Below are 24,625 nucleotides of genomic sequence, written 5' to 3' on the forward strand. Positions count from 1 at the left end.
GTACTATATAGTACTAGCACTGGCTGCACTTGTTGAAGTCCGAACACTTGCAAGCACAAGAATGCCGCTATATTTAAAAGGTTATTATATGCTTTAAATACATACATCCATAAATGCATTCTTTAATATTTTGTTGCTTCTCCCACTTCTAAGTTGGGAGAAATTGCTTTGACAAATTGTAATTGCAAAGCAAAGTAGGTCACCGACTGCTACATCAGCTGATGGTACATTGCTGATTCGCATTGTGCAGCGAAAAATAGGCGATCGCTATATCAAGTGATTTGCACAATTAATTGGTTTGTACGTACGTATGTACAATGAAATGTATGTATATATATAGATTATTTTAAATAGGGCGACGTTTTAAATAGCCATGTCTGCTGATTTTTCTTTCTTCTTTTCTGGCTGGACTGCGACATTGGCACATCGACATTCATCGTTGCCGTATTTGCGAAAATTGTCGCTTTAAACTTAAGGATGCTATCAAGATTGCTGATAATCAGCGTTCTACTGAAACGGAAAGTGAAGAGGCACAAGAAATCTTGACTAGCGTGAATTGTATCAAGAATATAAGGAAGTTCCAACATGCAGCAGCTATACTAAATCACTCGAACGCAACGAACTCGTCGACAATATAAATAAGCATGTTATTCCTCATCTTGGAAGCCATCCATCGCCAATGAAGCCAAAATATTTAGAAAGGGATTCATAGTGCAAAAAAAAAAAACACAGCAAATTGCGCAAAGTATTTCGGATTCACTTGGAGGTGGTTCACTGTCATCTTTATCAGAAGACCTAAAGAAGATCAAAGCTTACTACGAACAAATTTTGGAGAACATGTAATATCAAATCGAAAACTGCTCAAATAATTTGCATAAGCAAAAAATAGTATATCTATTACCAAACACCATGACATCTAAGGAAATTAAAGACAAGGGCATGATTTATCTTACGAATTGATAAAAATTAGCAAAGATATACAAAAACATAAAATAAAGTTTTCGGACGTCAAACGCTCTAGCATGGACAGGCGTAGTTTACCTGAGCAAACTAGTAAGTAAGCAAATATTCCGAAAGTCAGCAGTATGAGCTGCGCAAAGTTGTATATTAAATCTAAATAAATAAAAATAAAAAATTAACTTTATCAAGTGTATGTCTATTTATTGTGCGTGTCTGAAAAATTTGATAATACGATTCTTGTTCGAATCTATTAGAATACTTAGTCATAGTATCTGTATCTGTATAACTTTCAAAGTATAGCTAGGTACCATTTTTGTCACACAATAATAGCAAAATAAAAAAAAGTTAACAAGAGATGGTTTTACTTATAAATTTTTTTAAAAGAAAAAAATCACCATTCTAGTTTTTATATTAAATCGACCTTTCTAAAAAAATTTTTTTTAAATCGCTTGCTCTTTGAAGTGTTTTCCCAGTTTGAAAAAAAAAATGTAGAAAAAAATTAAAAAAAAAAATTTAAAAAAAATTTTTTTCAGTGTAATATAGAATCTTTACAGTATATGTTTTCAAAGGTGATTTCTAACGGTATAAAAATTTTTGAAATCGGTTGATTAGTTTACGCGTGATATCAAAATATCAGAAAGTAACCAAGAGATTCATTTACTTAAATAAATTAAAAAAAAAAGAAAAAAAACACCCTTTTAGTTTTCAGATATGTTATATATATTAAATCTGCCTTTCTAAAAAATTTTTTTCTTTTAATCGCTTGGTCTTTGAAGTGTTTTCCCAGTTTGAAAAAAAAATTTAGAAAAAAATTAAAAATTTTTTTCTTTCAGTGTAATATAGAATCTGTACAGTATATGTTTTCAAAGGTGATTTTAATACCTTTCTAACGGTAAAAAAATTTTTCAAATTGGTTGATTAATTTAGGCGTGATATCCAAATATGAGAAAGTAACCAAGCAAGAGATGCATTTACTTAAACAAATTAAAAAAAAAAAAGCCCATTTTAGTTTTCAGATATGTTATATATATTAAATAGACCTTTCTAAAATAAAATTTTATTTTTCAAAATCACTTGATCTTTGAAGTGTTTTTTCAGTTTTAAATTTTATTTAAAAAAAAAATTTTTTTTCAGTGCACTAAAAATTTTTAAAGTATTTTTTTTGAAAGCTTATTTCAATACCTTTCTAATGGTATGAAGATCTTTGAAATCGGTAAAGCCATTCCGTAGTAATCACACTTTAAAAGTACCTATTATCGTCATTTTTCTAATATTTTCGGATATTTCGATACCTTGCCAATCCACAATTTTTCGAAAATGCAATTTCTAAAAATGAGGTTGTGTTTGGGTGGGTAAGATGAAACCCCATGCAAAATTTCATCAAATTCTGAGGGGGTCGGGTTCAACGCATATTGGATTTGATATAAAATTCATCATAAGCCTTTTCATCTGTTCTTCAACAAAGGCAGTTCATTTGGAACTGGTAAAGCACTTATCAAACAATATGGTCTGATAATGCAACGAATTTTTTTTGGAGCAAAACGTCAACTGAGCGAGCTAAAGGAACTTTTTTTAAATCAACATCATATAAGGTCAGTAAAGGAGCAATGTTTGAACGATGGCATTGAATGGAAATTAATACCTCCACGCTCTCCCCATTTTAGTGGCATTTGGGAGGCTTCTGTCAAGCTAATCAAATATCATTTTCATCGTGTTGCAGGTCTCTCACCTCTGAACTTTGAAGAGCTTCGTACATTGGTTTGCCAAATTGCTGCGATTGCGTACTCAAGCCCACTTTGCCCTATTTCAGAAAATATCGATGACTTAGAGGTGATTACGCCTGCACATTTTCTAATTGGCGCACCTTTTACATCTATCATGGAACCCAATCTAACACAAATTGAAATAAGCCGACTCAACAGATGGCAGCGTATGTGCTGCATGCAACAGCAATTTTGGAGGAAATGGCAGTCCGAATATTTAACTCTCTTGCAACAGCGACAAAAATGGAGTTCGTCCGAAATTAACCTAAAGGTTAGTGATATGGTTTTGGTGAAGGAAGAAAAACACCCTCCTCTAAAGTGGCATCACGCTAGAGTCATGGAAACGATTGAAGGAAGTGACGGTGTAGTTCGTGTGGCCGTGATCAAAACCACAAATGGTGTATATAAGCGACACGTGGCGAAGCTATGCCTTTTACCAATCGACGACAACATTTTGAAAGCCTAAGCCTTTCAACGGGCGGAGGATGTTTAATTACATACTCTACTACTCTAATGATATTATCTACTCCTAATTGTACTATATAGTACTAGCACTGGCTGCACTTGTTGAAGTCCGAACACTTGCACGCACAAGAATTCCGCTATATTTAAAAGGTTATTATATGCTTTAAATACATACATCCATAAATGCATTCTTTAATATTTTGTTGCTTCTCCCACTTCTAAGTTGGGAGAAATTGCTTTGACAAATTGTAATTGCAAAGCAAAGTAGGTCACCGACTGCTACATCAGCTGATGGTACATTGCTGATTCGCATTGTGCAGCGAAAAATAGGCGATCGCTATATCAAGTGATTTGCACAATTAATTGGTTTGTACGTACGTATGTACAATGAAATGTATGTATATATATCGATTATTTTAAATAGGGCGACGTTTTAAATAGCCATGTCTGCTGATTTTTCTTTCTTCTTTTCTGGCTGGACTGCGACATTGGCACATCGACTGCGGTAAAATAAATTATATTAAAAAATATTAAATCTTGGCCTTTTTATTTGGACGCAATTGGCATAAGCTGTACCCCTTCCTATTTGGCTTCACCGTATTGGGTTTTACAGCGTTTTCTACAGCGGAGAATTTACAGTGGTTTTATCCGGGTTTTATCTTTTATTTGGAAGCGATTGGTATCAGATACAGCGCTTAAATTTGGTTATATGATAGAGGCTTTTACTATAGTGGTTTTTCATCTCGTTTTTTTATGCTGTGTTGTTTAATTTGCTTTAGAGGTTTGGCGAACTGCATCTTATTTTATTTGGCAATTGGATGCTAGAAAGGCTTAGCGGCCACGAAACATTGGTGACCCCGTCGTGATCTGCGATCACGGCCTGTATTATTTAACCCCTTTTTTATTTAAATATTATTAGCGATCATATCCATCTTGCCGCCAAAGAAACCGGATGATTTAGAAGGCACAAGAATAAGCGAGATTCCCTTGTGCAGCAACTTATTGCGATTGACGACAAGCTAACCTTCGAAGCTCTGCGGAATATGGATGAACCGGCAATCGAAGTGCGAATAGAGCATGGGGACCGGCTAGAAAAAAGGTTTGATGTTGCGCATTCACAACTGGAAGATCAGGATGGCTCCGAGGACATTCTTTCGACCTTCACAAATCGCTACTTAGAGTTTAAAACAAAGTTGAAACGCCAATTACATTCGCTTCGCTCAGCAGCATCTGATAACTCGACCAGTAGAATAAATGCAGGAGAACAATCGATCATCGTTACACCGCCCAAACAGAAACTACCAGTACTCCAGATTCCGAAGTTAAGTGGTAATTATAAAGAATGGCCTGATTTCTTTTCAATGTTTAACACAGTGGTGCATCAAGATGTTGATTTAACTCGTGTTGAAAAATTCCAATATTTGCGCTCTAGCCTTCGCGACGTTGCTTTAGACACAATACGTTCTTTGGAAATTTCAGAGCAAAAATTATGATTACGCAATCGATTTACTAAAGGCATGATTTGATAATAAACGATTGAATTTTCAGGCACATATAAGAGATATTGTACAATTTAGGAGCATCGAAGGTGAGTCAGTGGCAAAACTTCGGGAATTAAGTGACGGTATCAACGCTCATCTACGGGCACTGCATACAATGGGAACGAAGGAGCAAATTGCATATGGTATCATCAAACTTATTTTTCAGAAAATGGACGTCGCCTCCACAAAGAAATGGGAAGAAGAAACACCCATAAATGAATTACCATCCTGGGATTCAATGGCTAAATTTTTGAAAAAACGCTGCCAGCGCTTGGAAAATGTGGAAAACGCAGAAAATGCACTAAGGTCCGACAAACAGGTAGAAAAGCGATCAAATTTAAACAATAATCGTAAGGTATCGCTTGCTTCGACGTCAAGCGAATGCAAATCATGCAACTCTAACCAGCATACCATCGTACTTTCTTCGACTTTCACCCTCCTTGGGTATAAGGAGGTGAAAAAATTGCAACTTTGCATAAACTGCCTTCGAGCTGGACATTCGGTCAAGAGCTGTAGATCAGGTAACAGCAAATATTGCTCATTGAAACATCACACGCTACTTATTTAGGTAATGCTCCATCCAAAAGCGCACTAGTGTACGATTCGCTGTCAACATCAAGCTATGGACTTTCTTCGGATAATTTGAACAATGCTAGTTTGCCATCAACACAACCCACAGGTTCCACATTGGTGAGTTCTGAGTTTAACTCTAGTAACACTAATATGCAATTTGTAATCTTAGCAATAGCCGTAATTTACGTAAAAAATCGTTCTGGTTCGCTGTTTCCTTGCAGAGCGTTGCTTTACTCTGCATCCCAGCTCAACTTCGTCACAAATCGCTTAGCTAAACAGCTTCAGTTAAGAAAATTGAAATCATCATTGTCCGTTTCTGGCATAGGCCAAGATGGATTTGTTGCAGATCATATCGTGACACTCACGTATCACTAATTACTCTACCAAACTAGCAGCAGTCGTCGCACCTACCATCACCGATGTGCAACCAAGCCGTTCTTTGAAATCCGTTGACTGGAAGATTCCAACTAACATTAATTTAGCGGATCCACTATTTTTTGAACCGCAGCGCATAGATATGCTTATTGGAGCCAGTTTACTCTTCGACCTGTTATGCGTCGGGCAAATACGTTTGGCTGAAGATTTACCTGTATTACAAAAAACAAAATTAGGACTGGTTGTGTCTGGAAGCTGTACCACAAAGTCGTCAAAACTTTCATGTTTGACAGCTGTTGACATCTCAGGTGAGGTTGAAACAAATATAGAACTTGATAATTTCGTAAAACGTTTTTGGGAAATAGAGGAACGTATAAATTCAGCTTCTCAAATGACCGCATTAGGAGAATCGTATCAACTTAAGTAGATTTAAATCGCTTGAGCGTAAGCTTCAGCGTAATCCTGAACTCAAGCAACAGTACTCTGCCTATATTAACGAATATATCGATCTTGGACATATGTCAGCGGTTGACGTTATACCAGCCCAGGCACATGCACATTTTTTACCACATCACTGCGTTCACAGAGCAGATAGCACAACAACAAAGCTACGCGTTGTATTTGGCGGTTGTGCACCAACCAGCAATGGACGCTCACTAAACTCAATCTTAATGGCAGGGCCTACAATACAGCCCACCTTATTCGACACGCTATTGAACTTTCGATCATTTAAAATCGCTCTGACTGCAGACATATGCAAAATGTATCGTTGCGTTAAAATGTCTGATCCTGATAGTTATCTGCAGTGTATTGTCTGGAGGGATAGCCCTACTGAAAAATTACGTATATATAAACTTGACACGGTAACTTGTGGTACAAAACCAGCTTCGTTTTTAGCAATTCCAGCAATGCAACAACTTTGCATTGATGAAGGGCAAGCCTATTCAATTGGGGCAAAAACCATTACTAATTTTTTTATGTAGACGATATGATTACAGGTGCAGATTCCGTGGATGAAGCTCGAGTTACTTTCTTTGAGAAATTTAGAGTTGCGGAAATGGTGCTCAAATGACAAGCGTTTATTATTGGATATAGCTGATGCAGAAAATCAAAGTTTTTTAGCCTTTCATGATGGCACTACCGTAACGAAAACACTTGGATTAATTTGGGCACCTAACTTAGACATGTTTATATTTTCATTCTCGCCTTTACAGCACCAACAAAGGTAACGAGCGCACTATTTTATCAACTATTGCCAGATTATACGATCCACTTGGTTTGATTGGGCCAAAATATTTCTACAACAACTTTGGAGGGGAAATTTGCATTGGGATGAAAGCCAACCTCAATCCATTCAGACATCGTGGCTAGACATCTGTAACCAATATGAACTCGTTCCTTGTTTCGCATGGGTACAAACGGCTGATACCGATATACAAATCCATGGATTTTGCGACGCAAGCTTGGCAGCACATGGTGCTTGCATATATATTCGGGCAGAGAAAGAGGGAATCGTTTGCACAAATATACTTTGCTCTAAATCACGCGTAGCTCCACTTAAAACACTCACAGTGCCAAAGCTTGAGTTAACGGCCGCCTCGCTATTAGCAGAATTACTGAACAAGGTGTGCCAATCAACAATTTTTCGAAAATGCAATTTCTAAAAATGAGGTTGTGTTTGGGTGGGTAAGATGTAACCCCATGCAAAATTTCATCAAATTCTGAGGGGGTCGGGTTCAACGCATATTGGATTTGATATAACATTCATCATAAGCCTTTTCATCTGTTCTTCAACAAAGGCAGTTCATTTGGAACTGGTAAAGCACTTATCAAACAATATGGTCTGATAATGCAACGAATTTTTTTTGGAGCAAAACGTGAACTGAGCGAGCTAAAGGAACTTTTTTTAAATCAACATCATATAAGGTCAGTAAAGGAGCAATGTTTGAACGATGGCATTGAATGGAAATTAATACCTCCACGCTCTCCCCATTTTAGTGGCATTTGGGAGGCTTCTGTCAAGCTAATCAAATATCATTTTCATCGTGTTGCAGGTCTCTCACCTCTGAACTTTGAACAGCTTCGTACATTGGTTTGCCAAATTGCTGCGATTGCGAACTCAAGCCCACTTTGCCCTATTTCAGAAAATATCGATGACTTAGAGGTGATTACGCCTGCACATTTTCCAATTGGCGCACCTTTTACATATATCAGGGAACCCAATCTAACACAAATTGAAATAAGCCGACTCAACAGATGGTAGCGTATGTGCTGCATGCAACAGCAATTTTGGAGGAAATGGCAGTCCGAATATTTAACTCTCTTGCAACAGCCACAAAAATGGAGTTCGTCCGAAATTAACCTAAAGGTTAGTGATATGGTTTTGGTGAAGGAAGAAAAACACCCTCCTCTAAAGTGGCATCACGCTAGAGTCATGGAAACGATTGAAGGAAGTGACGGTGTAGTTCGTGTTGCCGTGATCAAAACCACAAATGGTGTATATAAGCGACACGTGGCGAAGCTATGCCTTTTACCAATCGACGACAACATTTTGAAAGCCTAAGCCTTTCAACGGGCGGAGGATGTTTAATTACATACTCTACTACTCTAATGATATTATCTACTCCTAATTGTACTATATAGTACTAGCACTGGCTGCACTTGTTGAAGTCCGAACACTTGCACGCGCAAGAATTCCGCTATATTTAAAAGGTTATTATATGCTTTAAATACATACATCCATAAATGCATTCTTTAATATTTTGTTGCTTCTCCCACTTCTAAGTTGGGAGAAATTGCTTTGACAAATTGTAATTGCAAAGCAAAGTAGGTCACCGACTGCTACATCAGCTGATGGTACATTGCTGATTCGCATTGTGCAGCGAAAAATAGGCGATCGCTATATCAAGTGATTTGCACAATTAATTGGTTTGTACGTACGTATGTACAATGAAATGTATCTTTGCCACGCAAAAACCTGCCCGGTATTTACGAAGAACATCCTACTTTGGTCAAATATTTCAAGACCCTATTTAGGAAATTCAACTCAGGAAGTATCTATCTAGTGCAAGTGAAACGCAATCGAGATAAAGTTTGCCTGACTTGAAACTGGCTGTAGATTGGATTAGCACAAAAAAGATATCCAGCTTTTGGTAAGTGAGTAAAAAATAGCAGGTAAAATTCATGATATTTTATGTTATCTTTTTTGTTTCAACATAAGACAGTACATCGTGCAAACTTCTTCGCTACTATTTAAAAAAATGCAAAACTCTTAATGTTAACTTTTGTGAAAAATGCAACACTTGTTTGTTTTGGTCCAACTTGGGTTCTATTGAATTTGAAATTTCTCGAAAACAAGTGTGTTATATATCTTGAAAATAACTTTTGAAAAACTGTTTCTATGTTAAACTTCGGTGACATTGGCATTGAAGTTGGTTGAAATATCTAAGCTACTTTTTTCTACAGTACATTTTCATTAACATTTTCAAATCAGAAAGTGAACGTAAGTATCATTTCAATTTTCTGTTGGGGTTTTTGAAACAATTATCTTTTTCAGCTATTATGGACATAAGGAATTATTTCGGCGGAAAACGTCCCCGTTTAGAAGAGACTTCCGACGTGCCTTCTACCTCTTCATCCAAAAATACTATATATGCTCAGGCTAGCTCGCAATATGAATCTCAATCAACATTAACAATATCAATAAATGAGATAAAAGATTTACCTAAAAAGGGAGAACCTATCTAGCAAATAGTATTGACGCAGTACCCTAAAAGTAATAACCGTTCTTTTCTATCATCATGGTTCCGCGAATATAAATGGTTGATGTATTCGGTGACAAAAGCCGCTGCTTTTTGAGTGACTTTAGAAACTGGAAAAATGCGAAAGATGCTAAAAGGAAAGGACAGGATCGCATGTTGAAGCTATGATTTTGTGGGAGGAAAAAAATAATCGGCAAAATACAAACACAGAAATTTCAATGACGAAAAACTTGGTAAACATAGATATTACATAAAATCTATTATTGAAGTCGTTCAATTACTGTGGACCAATGAACTTCCCTTTCGCGGATCTTATCACGCTGACGAAAAAGCTGATTTATTCATACAACTGGTTTATTCATACAACTTTTCGACTTATCGTTAAAAAAGGATAGTTTTTAGCTAAGGCAACGAAACTATTCCCAAAACTGCTAAATACACATCTCCAGAAATACTAAATGAAGTAATTGAAATCATTGCTAAATCAGTTCGAGAATCAGTAGTGATGTGAAAAATGCTGATGTTCCATGGTTTACGCTAATGATAGACGGAACCAAAGACAAAACAACCGAGAGAATATAGCTATCGCTCTCATATACGTGAAGGAAGGAAACGCTCGAGAATCATTACTCGATATTATTACAACTAAGGGATTGGACGCTAAAACATTCACCGAAAAAACAATTGAAACATTGCGTGAGAATAGTATCGATTTGTCGTGTCTTTTGAGCCAATGCTATGATGGAGCTAATGTGACGAGTGGTAAAAGGAGGTGTTCCTGGTCTCCTGGAACAACACCTAAATCGTAAAATTCCTTACATACACTGCTTCAACCATCGTCTCCATCTCGTTGTTGTAAAAGCGGTGTCTAACAATGATTGGCTAAGGAACTTTTTCGATATGTGTGTGATATTATTTGAATTTTTTCATCATCCCAAAATTTTTTCTTTATATGAAAGAAAATCCATAGTGCGATTGCTACCGCAACGATGGTCCGGTCACTTTGCGATTACACAGTTTGTGTCATCTAATTACCCTGAAATAAATCGAGTGCTTGATGAAGTAGTCACCCAGTCTAAATTGTTCAATGGAGAAGAAAGATCAAAAAGTATTGGAATCAAAACAGTCATAAAAACGGAAGAATTTCGATTTTGTTTAATTTTTGCTAAAAAGTTTCTGGGGATTTTACATCCAGCGGACGCTGCAATGCAGTCACGAACAGCGAGCTTGACAGACGAACTAGACGTCATAGAGTCGGTTCTTCAACAACTTCAAGTTATGAGATCAAGCCAGAAGGAGTTTAAATTAATTTTGGAAGATGCGTATAAGCTCATACCCATGACTGAAACCACGAACGAAACAATGTCCAAACGAAAAATTAAAACAACTGAGCATCCAAGCTACATAACTGAGACCAGATTACTTTCATACTCTGCGAATCGCGCAACTTAACCTACAAGAGTCAAATAAGAAGCTGAAAGGAATTTACAATGAATACCTTGATCTTACAATAAACGCAATCAAGCGACGCTTCTCAGAGAATCAAGAGCTAGTTACTGCGATTTCCAACATTAGCGAATTCAAAACGGATGGTTTGAATAGCTTTTAATTCGAAACATTTACCATCAACACAAAATTTGTCCCTTCCATTTTCTAGCACTTATAAATTTACATGTTTACAGGTTTTAAAGTTCCCGGCGAAGAAGAATTGACAGTCGTGAAAAATTTTTCAAGAATCGAAAAGAACAGGCTGACGATGGAACAAAGTTGGAGGTACCTTTCAGATTTCGTGCAGTTTCAGTGATACGTTCGAGCTGATGGCAGCTGTTGAGACATTTGGGTGTAGTACAGCAACTTGCGAATCAACGTTTTCGGCATTGGCCGCAATTAATAGGCCGCAATTAATAGGCCGCAACGCCTGTCCATGACCCATGCCCGCATGGCTGATCTCGTCTACTTAGATTTTGAAAGACATCGCACACGTGCAATTAATATCGATATGATTCTCCGAAAATTTAATAATAACAAAAAACGTAAACTGCCATTGTCCCTCTCCTTAACAATATTTTCTGTATGTTTCTTTTAAGCATTAATTGAAAATTGAATTTTCTTATTTATTTAATAATTTTGGAAAAATTTAAACAACGTGACATCAGGACGGACAAGGCGACAGCTGTTTCGATTATACCTTGTAAATCTCTTCAAAGCCTTTTCTCCCGGGAGTGGGAGTCGAACTCGCACTCCTACGATAGTTGAAATGGTTATAAACGCATTCAGCTACGTCATGCCTGTTGTAAAGTTTTTCCCAATTGCCTTCTTTTTGCATATTTTAATCTATTTATAACTATTTAATTATATAATAAAATAATTTATTATAAAAAAATTTATTACACAAATAATTTTAACCAATTATTCATTTAATTATTTGTTTTTGCAAACTTTTAATCCTGCCCGTCCTTCGATAGTATCTGCCCGTACAGTTCGTTAGGTCTGGCTACGGGCCTGGTTGGAGAGCTAAGACAATACTCAAATCCATACCTTATCTCGGACTAGGTCCTATACAGGAGAGTTAGGATAACCCTCGATCCAATCCTTATGAATGGACCAGGTCCCTTATACCTTGGTATATAAAGATATTAATAAAAAATTATAATAGGAGCGCGTCCGCGATTGCCGGCGAATGATGCTAGACTGTCGAATGCAATCTTGTTGGCGCTTTTCTATTCACCGCGCACAGCTGCCGCCATCCAATGGTGATGGAGGCGGCTTAAACACTCATCAAATGATAAGATTTTTTCTATAATAGAAATATAAAGCATTGACAAACAAATTATTATTAATAAAAAAATAATAATTGGTACCTATTAAAAAATTACCTTCCTACTCCCACCAATGATTAAGCACAAACCGTCTTTAGGTTGAGAACTAAAAGTATTAAATCGACCACAAATCGTTCTAGAAGCGTGAGAACGAAAACAATCGTTAATCAAGCACAAATTGTGCTTGAAATGAGCACAGAAGGTTCATACATCAATACCAAATTGGTCATAAAATACGAACGGTGTGCTTGGAAAAACTGTTCTTAGAACAAGCCCATCGGTCACGAGTTAAGAAAAAACGTACTTAACAGACTTTTGTCAACGAATGTTCCGAACATACGGAATGAATAAGTTAACTCCATGAGTAAAACATTTCTAATGCTATTTTTAAATGAGCCGATTTTCTTGTCCAGTTTTTCACGTTCAATCAAGAATTTAAATTTCGATTTAGGTTTCATGTGTTCGAAGGTTTAGTTTTCATACAAATGTCCTTTATTCAGTCTCACGAAAAAAGTAGTACTAAGGAATTATGCAGCTCAGCCCGCATGGGGCAGTTGTAAATTGTTTGCCTTCTATTTCTACTACTAAACTTTTTTCTCACTTTGCGAAGAAACAACACAGTTAATGGATGCCAGTTCGATTTGGGAGCAAAATGGCTGCATCAAAAATTTTGTCAGTCGAGGAAACCTCTTGTACAAAAACAAATTTACATTTTCACGTTTTACAAAGATCTTCATTTGAAATTAAAAAAAAAAAAAAACACCTATTATCCATGAATTTGAAAATCGTTCCTACCTTAAATAAGATACATGACATTGTAGGTTGCCATACCGGAAATATTATAATGATTGAACAAATGGGTGAAGATTTAGCTTAAATCTCAGCGAATCGAGATTTAATTTTGTATGATAAAACTTGCAAGATTTAACGTAAAATTCTTTTAGATGCCTAAATATCGAATAAAGCTTTAGGTAGAGATACGCTATAAAATAATTGTTTACAGTACAGTAGTGTTATCAAGTCATAACTTACCACTTAGTAAATCGGACATAGTAACATCATGCACCTCGAATCCAGCTTGTATTAAGGACGCCATCATTTCTCTGTCGCTATTTATACCTTCTTCGCGAATAACAGCTATTACGACAACTTTACTTGTACGGACTATAGTGCTCTCTATATTTAAGTTGACATTGCAAAAATATTTGGGATTTCCGCGATAATTGAATGAATTGTACTCCTCCAAAGCGCAATCTGGGTTGGCTTGAAGTTTTTCTATTTCAAAGCTTGTTCTCTCCCATTGTTTCATAAGCGTTTTCACGTCACTTTGAACTATGACGTTGGAGAGGTTTTTTATACTTATAACTGATCCTAGACCATGACCAGATGTTTTTCCCAAGTAGTAGTTTGGAACGCCATTTTTTTTATAAGCATTTTGAACTTCAGAAATTAAGTTCATTGGCACTTCTATAACCCAACCACATTCTTCGGAATATAAAACTATTAATTCCGGCATGCCAATAGTTTCAACAGCTTTATCAATATGTGCGCCATTTAATTGGTTTAAGACTTCTCTTAAATCGATTTGAATACCGCTTATCCCGGCAAATGCCATTTCCAATAAGCATATTAAGAGCCCCCCATCACTAATATCATGGCCTGCCAAAAGTCGCCCTTGCTGTAATAAATTTTGGGTAGTAAGAAATGCTTTCTTAAGAATATCACTTCGCATCACAGTTGGGCATTCGTCGCCTTGCTGCGAGTAAACATGAGCTAATGCGGATCCTCCTAGACGGAACTTGTTCTCGATATTTATCCATATGAGTGCTGTCTGCTGACCAAGGGCAGGCCCTTTTAAATCTGGCGTAACCCTTATATTAATGTCTGGGCAAGGCGCATAAGTGGAAAGTACAAGAGTGCCAGGTGATTTGATAGTTTTGTCACCAACTTTCGCTGCCATCGAAAGAGAGTCCTTTCCACCATCGATTGCGATGTGCATTTCTTTCATCATTTGACACATTTCTTTGCAAGCGTCATATAAATGGGCACCTTCTCCAAGTAGTTTAGCTGCCCACATCCAATTTCCCGAACATTTTATATCTGCCAACTCAGTGATTTTTACAAAGACTAAATTAGATAAAGCTTCAGCTACACACATTCGCGCCATTGCAGCTGAGTTAAGAATACCTTTAACAGGCTGTGTACCGATTGAAGTTGCTATACCCTCTTTTCCAAAATATGAGACAGCTGTCAAGCCATAGTCGGCTAGTGGGGTATGTAACGGGCCTACACACTGCTGTTGGGCAACAAGACCCGTAACACAACGATCAACCTTATTCGTAAGAAATCGTTTGCTACCAACCGTCACTAAACTTAGGACGCGTTTCAAACACTCATCTTTATCAAAACCAAGGTCGAACGATAAAGGTTTCAGTTTCGTTGGTATACGTTGTAATTTATATTCGCGCTTTGGCATTTCCCCCAGCACATGTTTTAATTGCAAATCAAATGGGATGTCGCCGAATGTCTTAGGATTTTCGGCCATTTCTAACGCTCTTTCAAACTGAGCCTCACTTTCAACTAATGTTACTCTTCCGTTCCCGGTTACAACACCAACAAAACTTATGGGACAGCGCTCTCTTGCACAAATATCTTCTAGAAGCTTTCTATGCTCGGGTTTGCAAATCAACGCATTATTTTCTTGATATTCTGCTCCCCACAGTTCTAGGGCGGTGATCGTAGGGTCACCCAGTTGAAATTCTTTAGAAAATATTACAGCTCCTGCAAAACCAGGCTCCACCAGCTCTTTTAGAACATTTCCGTTACCACCGGCACCCTAAAAAAAAATGTAAATATATATATACAAATAAAAACCCCAAAAACGAACACTTAACATAAGAATGAATAGTCTTATTCAATGAAGAATAGCTTATTAATTAAATTTTTTAGTCTTCTTGTGGCCGATTTTTTAAGAAACAATTTTCAAGCCCACGGGCACAAGCAATAAAAAAGGAAATCCATGCTAGGCGGCTGGAACATTATAAGCGTTTTAAAGCAAGGATACCCACCCAATGGGCCACAACATAAATTTGGCTCCCAGTAACAAACAAATCGATTTTAATAGATTAATACTGAAAATTGGCACAGAACGTTTTAATTGCGTTGGTTTCGCAATGACGCAACACAAACCAAACGTACCAACAATTGTTCGACATTCATTGCTGGGTTCTATGAAATGTGATAATCAGCATAATTCTATAGCATTATGCGTCATGCCCACTAAGCAATACATTTGCGGCATTACGTATCATGAACTTCTATGCCAATACATTTCTTCTGAACCGAACACACAATAATAACATAATCATATTACAATATTGGGCGACATAAATTACATTGACCTCGCACAAGCGGCGAGCAAACATCAAAGGAATGCCGAATATGAAACCCTTGTCTGTTCATACCCTAATCAGTCAATGACCCCGATCAATGCACTTGCCGATTGTCAATGTTAGACTCTCACATAAATATGTACATACAATCCATTTACAGTGTTTACTTTGTTAATATGAATTAACCAAATATGCAAATACAAACATTTTACATAATGCATACAAGTATCATTCTGCTGGCGTTGCAATACAAATCTACACATATGAATATCAACAATACAAACTTACAAATAAGAATATCAATAGTACAAACTTACATAAGTAAATATCAATAATACAAATCTACATGAACACTTACACTACATACCTAAATACACAAATACTGACAATACAAATTTACACATTTCTAATTCATAAGTATTAGGTTAATTGCAAATGTATAGGTTAAGTTATTTTGTATAAAAAGGGAGGAATTTTTGTTAATAAACAATTAATATTCTGACGCCTAAAGCGTAAATATCTCTTCATTCAAATAAGAATATTTCATGGCGATCCTGCCAAACTAAATTAACTTGGCAAAACTGCTAAACAATCTAGTTGGAGAAAATTCCTGCCAGCTTGATCAGAAATTGGCAAAACTGCTAAAGATCTTGCTGGAGGAAAAGAGCCTGCCAGTTTAAAAGTTAGTAAAATATTTAAAATAATCCTAAAAAGGATTATCAACAATAAAAATCCTAAAAGGATTATCGATAAGACCAAGGGTTATTAACAATTAAAGACAAAAAGGAGATGATTGGTCGTTTATTAAACACACAAGGCAAAACTAATACTTTGGAGGACCAGAAGGATAAAACACTCATATACAAAAGCAAACCACAGGAATTATGTACAACCACTAAACAGAATGCATTTATCAACATACGAGCAATTTTAATAGGCGAACGCATAAAAGGGTGGAATAAAACCGAGAAATTTGGCAGCAAAACAGGACATAATTGGTATACGATATCATATGGTAAATCAACAAGATAATGAGCAATACTCTGGCAATGGATATTAAGTATATTTAAATAAGTTAAAATTTAGAATAACTTGAGCGGCCCTGCGACGCTTAACCATTGGCAAAAATTATATTTTTGCCTAGAATTTTTTTTTTTGTACAATAGGAAATATTAAAGAATAAAATTTATATATGTAAGGATTTAAAAAAAAAAAAAAAGAGAATTGATAAAAAATTAAAGAATTAAATAATTGTGTAATTTGGAGTGCTTAGGCTGTTTTCGTAAAAATCTCTTAAATACCCTATTAACTTTCGTTACATATACACAGCTTCAGTTATTTCCTTTGCTATGAACGAAATAAAAACAGAAGAGGAATTCCACAGAATTTTTGAAAAGTGTGCAAACACAATCAGAGATTTTATAAAAATTTCAAAACAAATTTTAAAAAACAAAGCAAAAAAAGAAAGGAAATAGCTGAAACTTACAAAATTTTGAACGTTACAACATATACAGCAGATAGGATTAAGTTAAAGGGAAAAATCCAAGAATTAAGGAAAATGAAATAAAGAAAAAAAAAAAAATTTATTCGACTGAATAATAAATGGGAAGAAAATCCACTAAAATGCATTGGTAGACTAAAAGTAGCTCAGAAAGCTATGAATTCGATAGGTAAAACATTTAAATAAAATGAGTAAATGGCAAGAAATTCACGAAAAATTATCGGAAGAAAAAATTAAAGCGGAAAGAGCATATAAATGCATAAATAAAAATACTACAATAAAGCCAGAAACTATAATCAAACACTTAAATACAATCGTAGAAGCCCTAAATAATATAGGACAGGTAATAAATAAGGTAAATAATATACTCACTAAAGAACACCAAAACGCAGCTTACCAATTATTTTCACATGTACGTGACAAATTAGTATCCTCATTAGCGAGATACAACATAGAAATACCCATACCAACTACGATAGAAGAAAATCTCCAAATTGACTTTAAACCGTTCTAATCGAAACGTCAAGAAACCGTACCCCTACATAGTTTCCTAGATGCTCTTGATATTTTAGACCAAATCAAAGATACTCATGAAGCTTTAGCGATAACCATGGTAAAAATCAAACTAAAAGGCACTGCAAGCAATTTCATTAGCAACGAGACTACTATTGCACAAATTAAGTTAAAATTTAAAACAGCAATAAAAGGCGAATCAGTTGAAGTTTTGACAGCAAAACTACTAAATATCCAACAGCGCAGCAAAACTGCAAATCAGTACACAGCGGAAATAGAAAAAAAAAACTAGATCCCTGGAGGGAGCATATATGTATCTCGGATGGCTTAAATACAGACTTGGCAACCAGATATGCAACCCAAGCAGCAGTCAAAGCGATGTGTAAGAACTGCTCAAACGAGAAAGTAAAAATGATTATGCAAGCAGGAACGTTCACAACAATGAACGATGCGATTTCAAAATTTACAAATATAGCTGTACCGAAATAACGGGTAGCTCAAATACAATCTTAAATATACGGCAACAAAATCAATTCCGGAGTAATTTCCGTGGGGGTTACCGAAGTAACAACTATGGGAATTACCGAGGTAGGAGATTTAGACCACAGCCAAGATATAACAATAACTTTAGAGCAAATACTAACAATAATAATAATCCTCAAGAAAGATTGCAAAATCAAAATAGGTCCTATAACCAAATACGCAATCAGACACGCAATGTACGTAGCTGTAATCAGCAGGAAAACCAGAAAACTCCACTTCAAAATCAGTAAATAGAAAAATGTGTGTATTAAATCTACACTTAAATAGACACTTGAGCAGATATCTCCATAATTAAAAAGAATCAAATAATTAAGCATAAAAAAATAAATACAAAACAAATAACAGACTTAAAGGGCATTGGTCAAGGTATAACCAGTACATTAGGCACAATCAAAACTGATTTAAAAGGCGACGACCTTCTAATTTATCATAAATTTCACGTCGTAGAAGAGGACTTTCCAATACCGTGCGACGGAATAATAGGTTTGGATTTTGTAAAGAAATATAATTGTATTCTAGATTATGGCAAAACAGAGGATAAACTAATCCTAAGACCATATGATTTTCCCCAAACCATCACAATGTATCTAATAAATTACCTAACTGCTAACATAATTACAATCCCTGCTAGATCTGAAGTCATTAGACAGTTAACAGTAAACACTGATAACAAATCCATCTTCATACCCCACAACAACTGGCTGAAGGCATTTTTATAGCAAACACAATCACAAATAAGGATCAAACTTTTGTCAGAATTATTAACACCACACATAAAAATACAACCATTCAAAATTACAAAATACATACTGAAAATTTAGATGACAATAATTTAATTAAAACAAAAACACACAATAAACAGAGTAATGACACAGAAAAATTAAAAAGATTAACCAAAAATTTCCCAAAATTTGTCAATACACAATTAAATTCACTATGCACAGAATTCATAGATATATTTGCACTAGAAACAGAACCTATTTCCACTAATAAATTTTATAGACAAAAACTACACATGAAAGATGACACACCAGTATACATAAAAAACTATAGATTACCCGAGACACCAAAGGAAGAAATAAGTAAACAGGTTAATAAATTGATTGAAGATGACATTATAGAACCCTCAATATCGGAATACAACAGTCCAATTTTACTAGTTCCTCAAAAATCACTACCAGGTAATACAGAAAAGGGATGGAGACTGGTAGTTGACTACAGACAAGTAAACAAAAAACTAGCAGCGGACAAATTCGCACTTCCAAGAATCGATGATATTTTAGACCAACTTGCAAGAGCAAAATATTTTTCATGCCTAGACTTTATGTCAGATTTTCATCAAATAGAATTACACCCAGACTCTATAGATATAACCTCATTCACAGCAGAAAATGGTACATATAGATTCAAAAGACTACCCTATGGACTAAAAGTAGCACCAAATTCATTCCAAAGAATAATGACATTAGCCTTTGCGGGCCTCAAACCATCCCAGATAAATGCCTATTCTTCAGTGAAGAAGTAATTTATTTAGGACATAAATGCACAAGCAAAGGAATACTACCTGACCCAAGCAAATTTGAAACAGTTCAAAATTACCCAACACCAAAAACAGCAGATGAAGTTAAAAGGTTCGTAGCGTTTTGCAATTATTACAGAAGATTTGTACCGAATTTCGCAGAGTACTCAAGAAAATTAACTAGGCTTGGCAAAAAGAATGTTTCCTTCGACTGGACAGAAGAATTTCAAAGAGCTTTTGTCTACCTAAAGGAAGCATTAATCAGCCCACAACTTTTGCAATACCCCGACTTCAATAAAAAATTCTGCATCCCAAAAGGTGAAACAAATAAAGCTACTATAGAAAAAGAATTAGCAGCAATCCATTGGGCCATAACCTTTTTCAGACCATATGTTTATGGCAGAAAATTCTTAATTAAAACTGACCATCGCCCCTTAACATATCTTTTCTCGATGAAGAATCCTTCATCTAAATTAACAAGAATAAGACTTGAGTTAGAAGAGTACGAAGTGGAGTACATTGCTGGAAAAGAAGATCATGTAGCGGACGCACTGTCTCGCATTAACAATACAAATCTAAAAGAAATGTCAGTGGAAGCATGCAAAATAATGCAAGTTTCAACAAGATCAGCAGCTAAAAATGTAAAAGATAACATTAAAATTAAAGAAAGTCACACAGAGAACCCCAAAATATATGAAGCGCTAAATAAATTTGAATTAAAAAGGCTAGTCGAGCTCGTTTTCAATCCTTCGAAATTCTATTGCAAAAAAGGAAAGTAAATTTGTAGCCATTTTGATTCAAGCAACCTAATTGTTGAGGATAAGATTGACTTAGGACAATTCTTTACCAGGTTCGAAAGAGAAGCCGGCAGTTTAGGCCTTGTACAAATACAGTTGTCCTTAGGGGACAAATTGTTTAAAAGAAATTATACTGCAGTAGGAAAATTTATTGAAATAGGAAACAAGGTTCTCAAAAAACTAACAATAGTATTAACCCCAGAGGTTATATATGTGACCAATCCCGGGAAAATTAAGGAAATTCTGCAAAAATATCATGACGATCCTATTAGTGGTGGCCACCCAGGAATAAATCGCATGACAAATAAAATCAAGCAGAAATATAGCTGGCTAAACATGCAAAACGACGTAAGAAAATACTTAAAGAACTGCATCCACTGTCAGAAAAACAAAATAAATAAGCATATAAAAGAACCAATGACAATAACGGAGACACCTCCGAAGGCTTTCGATATAGTACAGATCGATACGGTGGGACCATTACCGAAATCGATAAATGGAAACGAATACGCAGTTACCATCATATGCGATCTCACCAAATATTTAGTAGCAATTCAAGTCCAGAGCAAACACGCAATAACAGTTGCTAAAGATGTATTCGAGCATTTCATTCTGATCTGTGGGTGCATGAAGACAATCCTAACAGACATGGAAACCGAATACAAAAATTGCTTATTCGAAGAACTATGCAAACTGCTAAAAATTGAGCATAAAACCTCAACACCCTACCATCACAAAACTTTAGGCACTGTACAACTTAGTCATAGGACATTTAACGAATATGTACGTTCATACATATCCAGTGATAAAGATGATTGGGACGAATACCTCAGGTATTTCGCATACTGCTACAATACGACCCCATCGACCGTACACGGATATTGCCCTTACGAGCTAATATTTGCAAAAAATCCACCTATATACGAATTCCTAGATGAGAATAAAATACGCTCAGTGTATAACCACGAAGCATATGACAAAGAAATAAAATATAGACTTCAAATAGCACAACAAAGAGCTAGAAAATTAGTAGAAAAAGTCAAAGAAAAACCAAAACTTAATTATGATAAAAATAGCACCAGTAAAGAAATAAAAATAGGTGATCTAGTATTAGTTAGAGAAGAAGCTAGACAGTAGATATAAAGGAAGGTATAAGGTAAAGAAAATGGACAAAAATAACAATTTTACTTTAATACCACATAGAGAAGAAACTACTAATAGGAAAAATAAAGATAAGGAGTTAATAATTCATAAGAATAGACTTAAACCCATTTAAAACATCTTTTAATAAATTAAACCATTAAATAGTGAAATAAGCACTCCAATTTACTCTCTGATTTAGTAAAAAATTTTTAGAAAAAGCGGATTTTGGATGGGTCGACACATTTAAAATCCAGCTCTGTAAAATAAATAAATGAAAAATGTAAAATAAATAAAATAAATGAAAATTTTAAAATAAGTAATATAATCGGATTTTGAAAAAAAAATTGTACAAAACATTGTAAAAATAATAAAAGTATGAAGGTCAGCAGATTAGACACAAAGTACACACTTTATATCAAGTTACAGTAACATCATTAAAAAAAAAAAAAAAAAAATTCAAACAAAGAGTCTAAGGCGGATGGTATAGCATTATGCGTCATGCCCACTAAGCAATACATTTGCGGCATTACGTATCATGAACTTCTATGCCAATACATTTCTTCTGAACCGAACACACAATAATAACATAATCATATTACAATATTGGGCGACATAAATTACATTGACCTCGCACAATCGGCGAGCCAACATCAATGGAATTCCGAATATGAAACCCTTGTCTGTTCACACCCTAAAATTAGTCAATCACCCCGATCAATGCACTTGCCGATTGTCAATATTAGACTCTCACATAAATATGTACATACAATCCATTTGCAGTGTTTACTTTGTTAATATGAATTAACCAAATATGCACATACAAACATTTTACATAATGCATACAAGTATAAATCTGCTGGCGTTGCAATACAAATCTACACATATGAATATCAACAATACAAACTTACAAATAAGAATATCAATAATACAAACTTACATAAGTAAATATCAATAATACAAATCAACATGAACACTTACACTACATACCTAAATACACAAATACTGACAATACAAATTTACACATTTCTAATTCATAAGTATTAGGTTAATTGCAAATGTATAGGTTAAGATATTTTGTATAAAAAGGGAAGAATTGTTGTTAATAAAAAATTAATATTCTGATGCCCAAAGCGTAAATATCTCTTCATTCAAATAAGAATGTTCCAATTCCATAGAAAGCGATTTTCCCTTTCCCATTCCTTTTGCACCGAATAAAAAAATCTTTGGGAGTTTTTTCCCTGAAGAATGTTCGAAAAAAGAAAAATCCGGTTAACGGTAAAAAGTAGGTGTAATGAATGTGAGAAAAGGAAGAGTTCACTTCCCCTTTCATTAATTATTCACCTACTAAATTGAAAGTATAGCAGTGTCCGTTGTATGGCAGCGCATACTGTAAAGTAAGGTTCTGCCATACCGGCGTGTACTGTATTTGTGGTCAGCTGTACTTTGTAAATACATATATTGGCGTAATGGGTTATTGCATTAGCCAATTTGGCGTGTGCCGTTTCTATGTGCGCAAGTTCATACTAGCCTTAGTATGCAAACATAATTACAGTTATCCGTTAGCTATGAATATGTAAATAAAAGCACAAGTGCCGCTCCACAACATATATTTAAGAAAAACGATAGTATGTTCGTTCCTTTTCATGCTCATGTAAACAATGTATATAAAATTGTATATAAATATATAAAAGCGCAAACGACGCGCCACTCACGAATAGACAATATAATGCTCGTTCTCTCTAGTATGTAAGAATATAAGTTGCGCTCATATGTACAAATAAGCATGCTCATAAGAATTACCGAACTTATTATATATATACACTCACAAATGTTTCCCTTTCCTAGTCGTAAGAATATAAGTAACACACACTTGCGCGTATAAATATAAATGTACACAATATTTTGTATCACCGAGCGAGTCATAATATAACACATATGTATAGACGGTTGAACGAAGATTTTGCAAGCACCAAATGTTGCATGAAATACATAGAGAGAAATATTATCGTTACGACGCAGGCAACTAAAAGCCGAATTTGAAAATAAAGATTCAGATTTTATTTGACTGTCAACTAAGACACTTCGTTTCATTTTTGTATTTCGGCTAGTTCTACACCTCAGAAGTGGGGTTGCGCGCCGCGTTTGTGGAAAAAATGTGAAAGACAATTACTTACTTACTTAATTGGCGCTTAACCGTCTAAACGGTTATGGCCGTCCAACAAGGAGCGCCAGTCGCTCCTTCGCTCCGCCAACCGGCGCCAATTGGTCACACCAAGGGAGTTTAAATCGTTTTCCACCTGGTCCTTCCAACGGAGTGGGGGCCGCCCTCTACCTCTGCTTCCATAGGCGGGTTCCGATAGAAACACTTACTTGGCCGGAGCATCATCTTTCATTCGCATAACATGACCTAGCCAGCGCAGCCGCTGCGTTTAAATTCGCTGGACTATGTTGATGTCTGCGTATAGCTCGTACAGCTCATCATTAAATCTTCTTCGGTACTCGCCATCACCAACGCGTAGAGGTCCATAAATCTTTCGAAGAACTTTTCTCTCGAACACTCCCAAAGTCTGCTGTTGTCATGGTCCATGCTTCTGCCCCATATAGCAGGACGGGTACGATAAGTGACTTGTAGAGTATGATTTTCGTTCGCCGAGAGAGGACTTTACTTTTCAATTGCCTACCTAGTCCAAAGTAGCATTTATTGGCAAGATTGATTCTTCGCTGGATTTCAGTGCTGATGTTGTTGCTAATGTTGATGCTGGTTCCCAAATAAACGAAGTCTTTTACTATTTCGAAATTATGGCTGCCAACAGTAGCGTGGTTGCCAAGGCGCATATGCGCTGACTCTTTGCTCGATGACAGCAGGTACTTCGTTTTGTCCTCATTCACCATCAAACCCATCTTTACCGCTTCTTTTTCCAGTTTGGAGTAAGCAGAACTAACAGCGCGGGTGTTTAGGC

The 24,625-nt window shown here is 35.7% G+C and overlaps 1 protein-coding gene across 8 annotated transcripts in view; it reads right to left on the reverse strand.

Annotated features, from left to right (window-relative positions):
- Pfas (phosphoribosylformylglycinamidine synthase) overlaps positions 1-24,625 on the reverse strand; it is a 679,058-nt gene that overhangs the window by 150,992 nt on the left and 503,441 nt on the right. For all 8 annotated transcript variants that reach the window (XR_010949589.1, XM_067765957.1, XM_067765960.1 and 5 more), the window contains exon 7: positions 13,290-15,093. Coding sequence is in view for 7 of the 8 variants with exons in the window: in XM_067765957.1 (XP_067622058.1) it covers positions 13,290-15,093 (1,804 nt within the window). In the remaining variant the exon portion in view is untranslated. The remainder of the gene's footprint in view (positions 1-13,289; positions 15,094-24,625) is intronic.

This window comes from Eurosta solidaginis, chromosome 2 (genome assembly GCF_040869045.1).
Source record: "Eurosta solidaginis isolate ZX-2024a chromosome 2, ASM4086904v1, whole genome shotgun sequence".
Classification (NCBI taxonomy): Eukaryota; Metazoa; Arthropoda; class Insecta; order Diptera; family Tephritidae; genus Eurosta; species Eurosta solidaginis.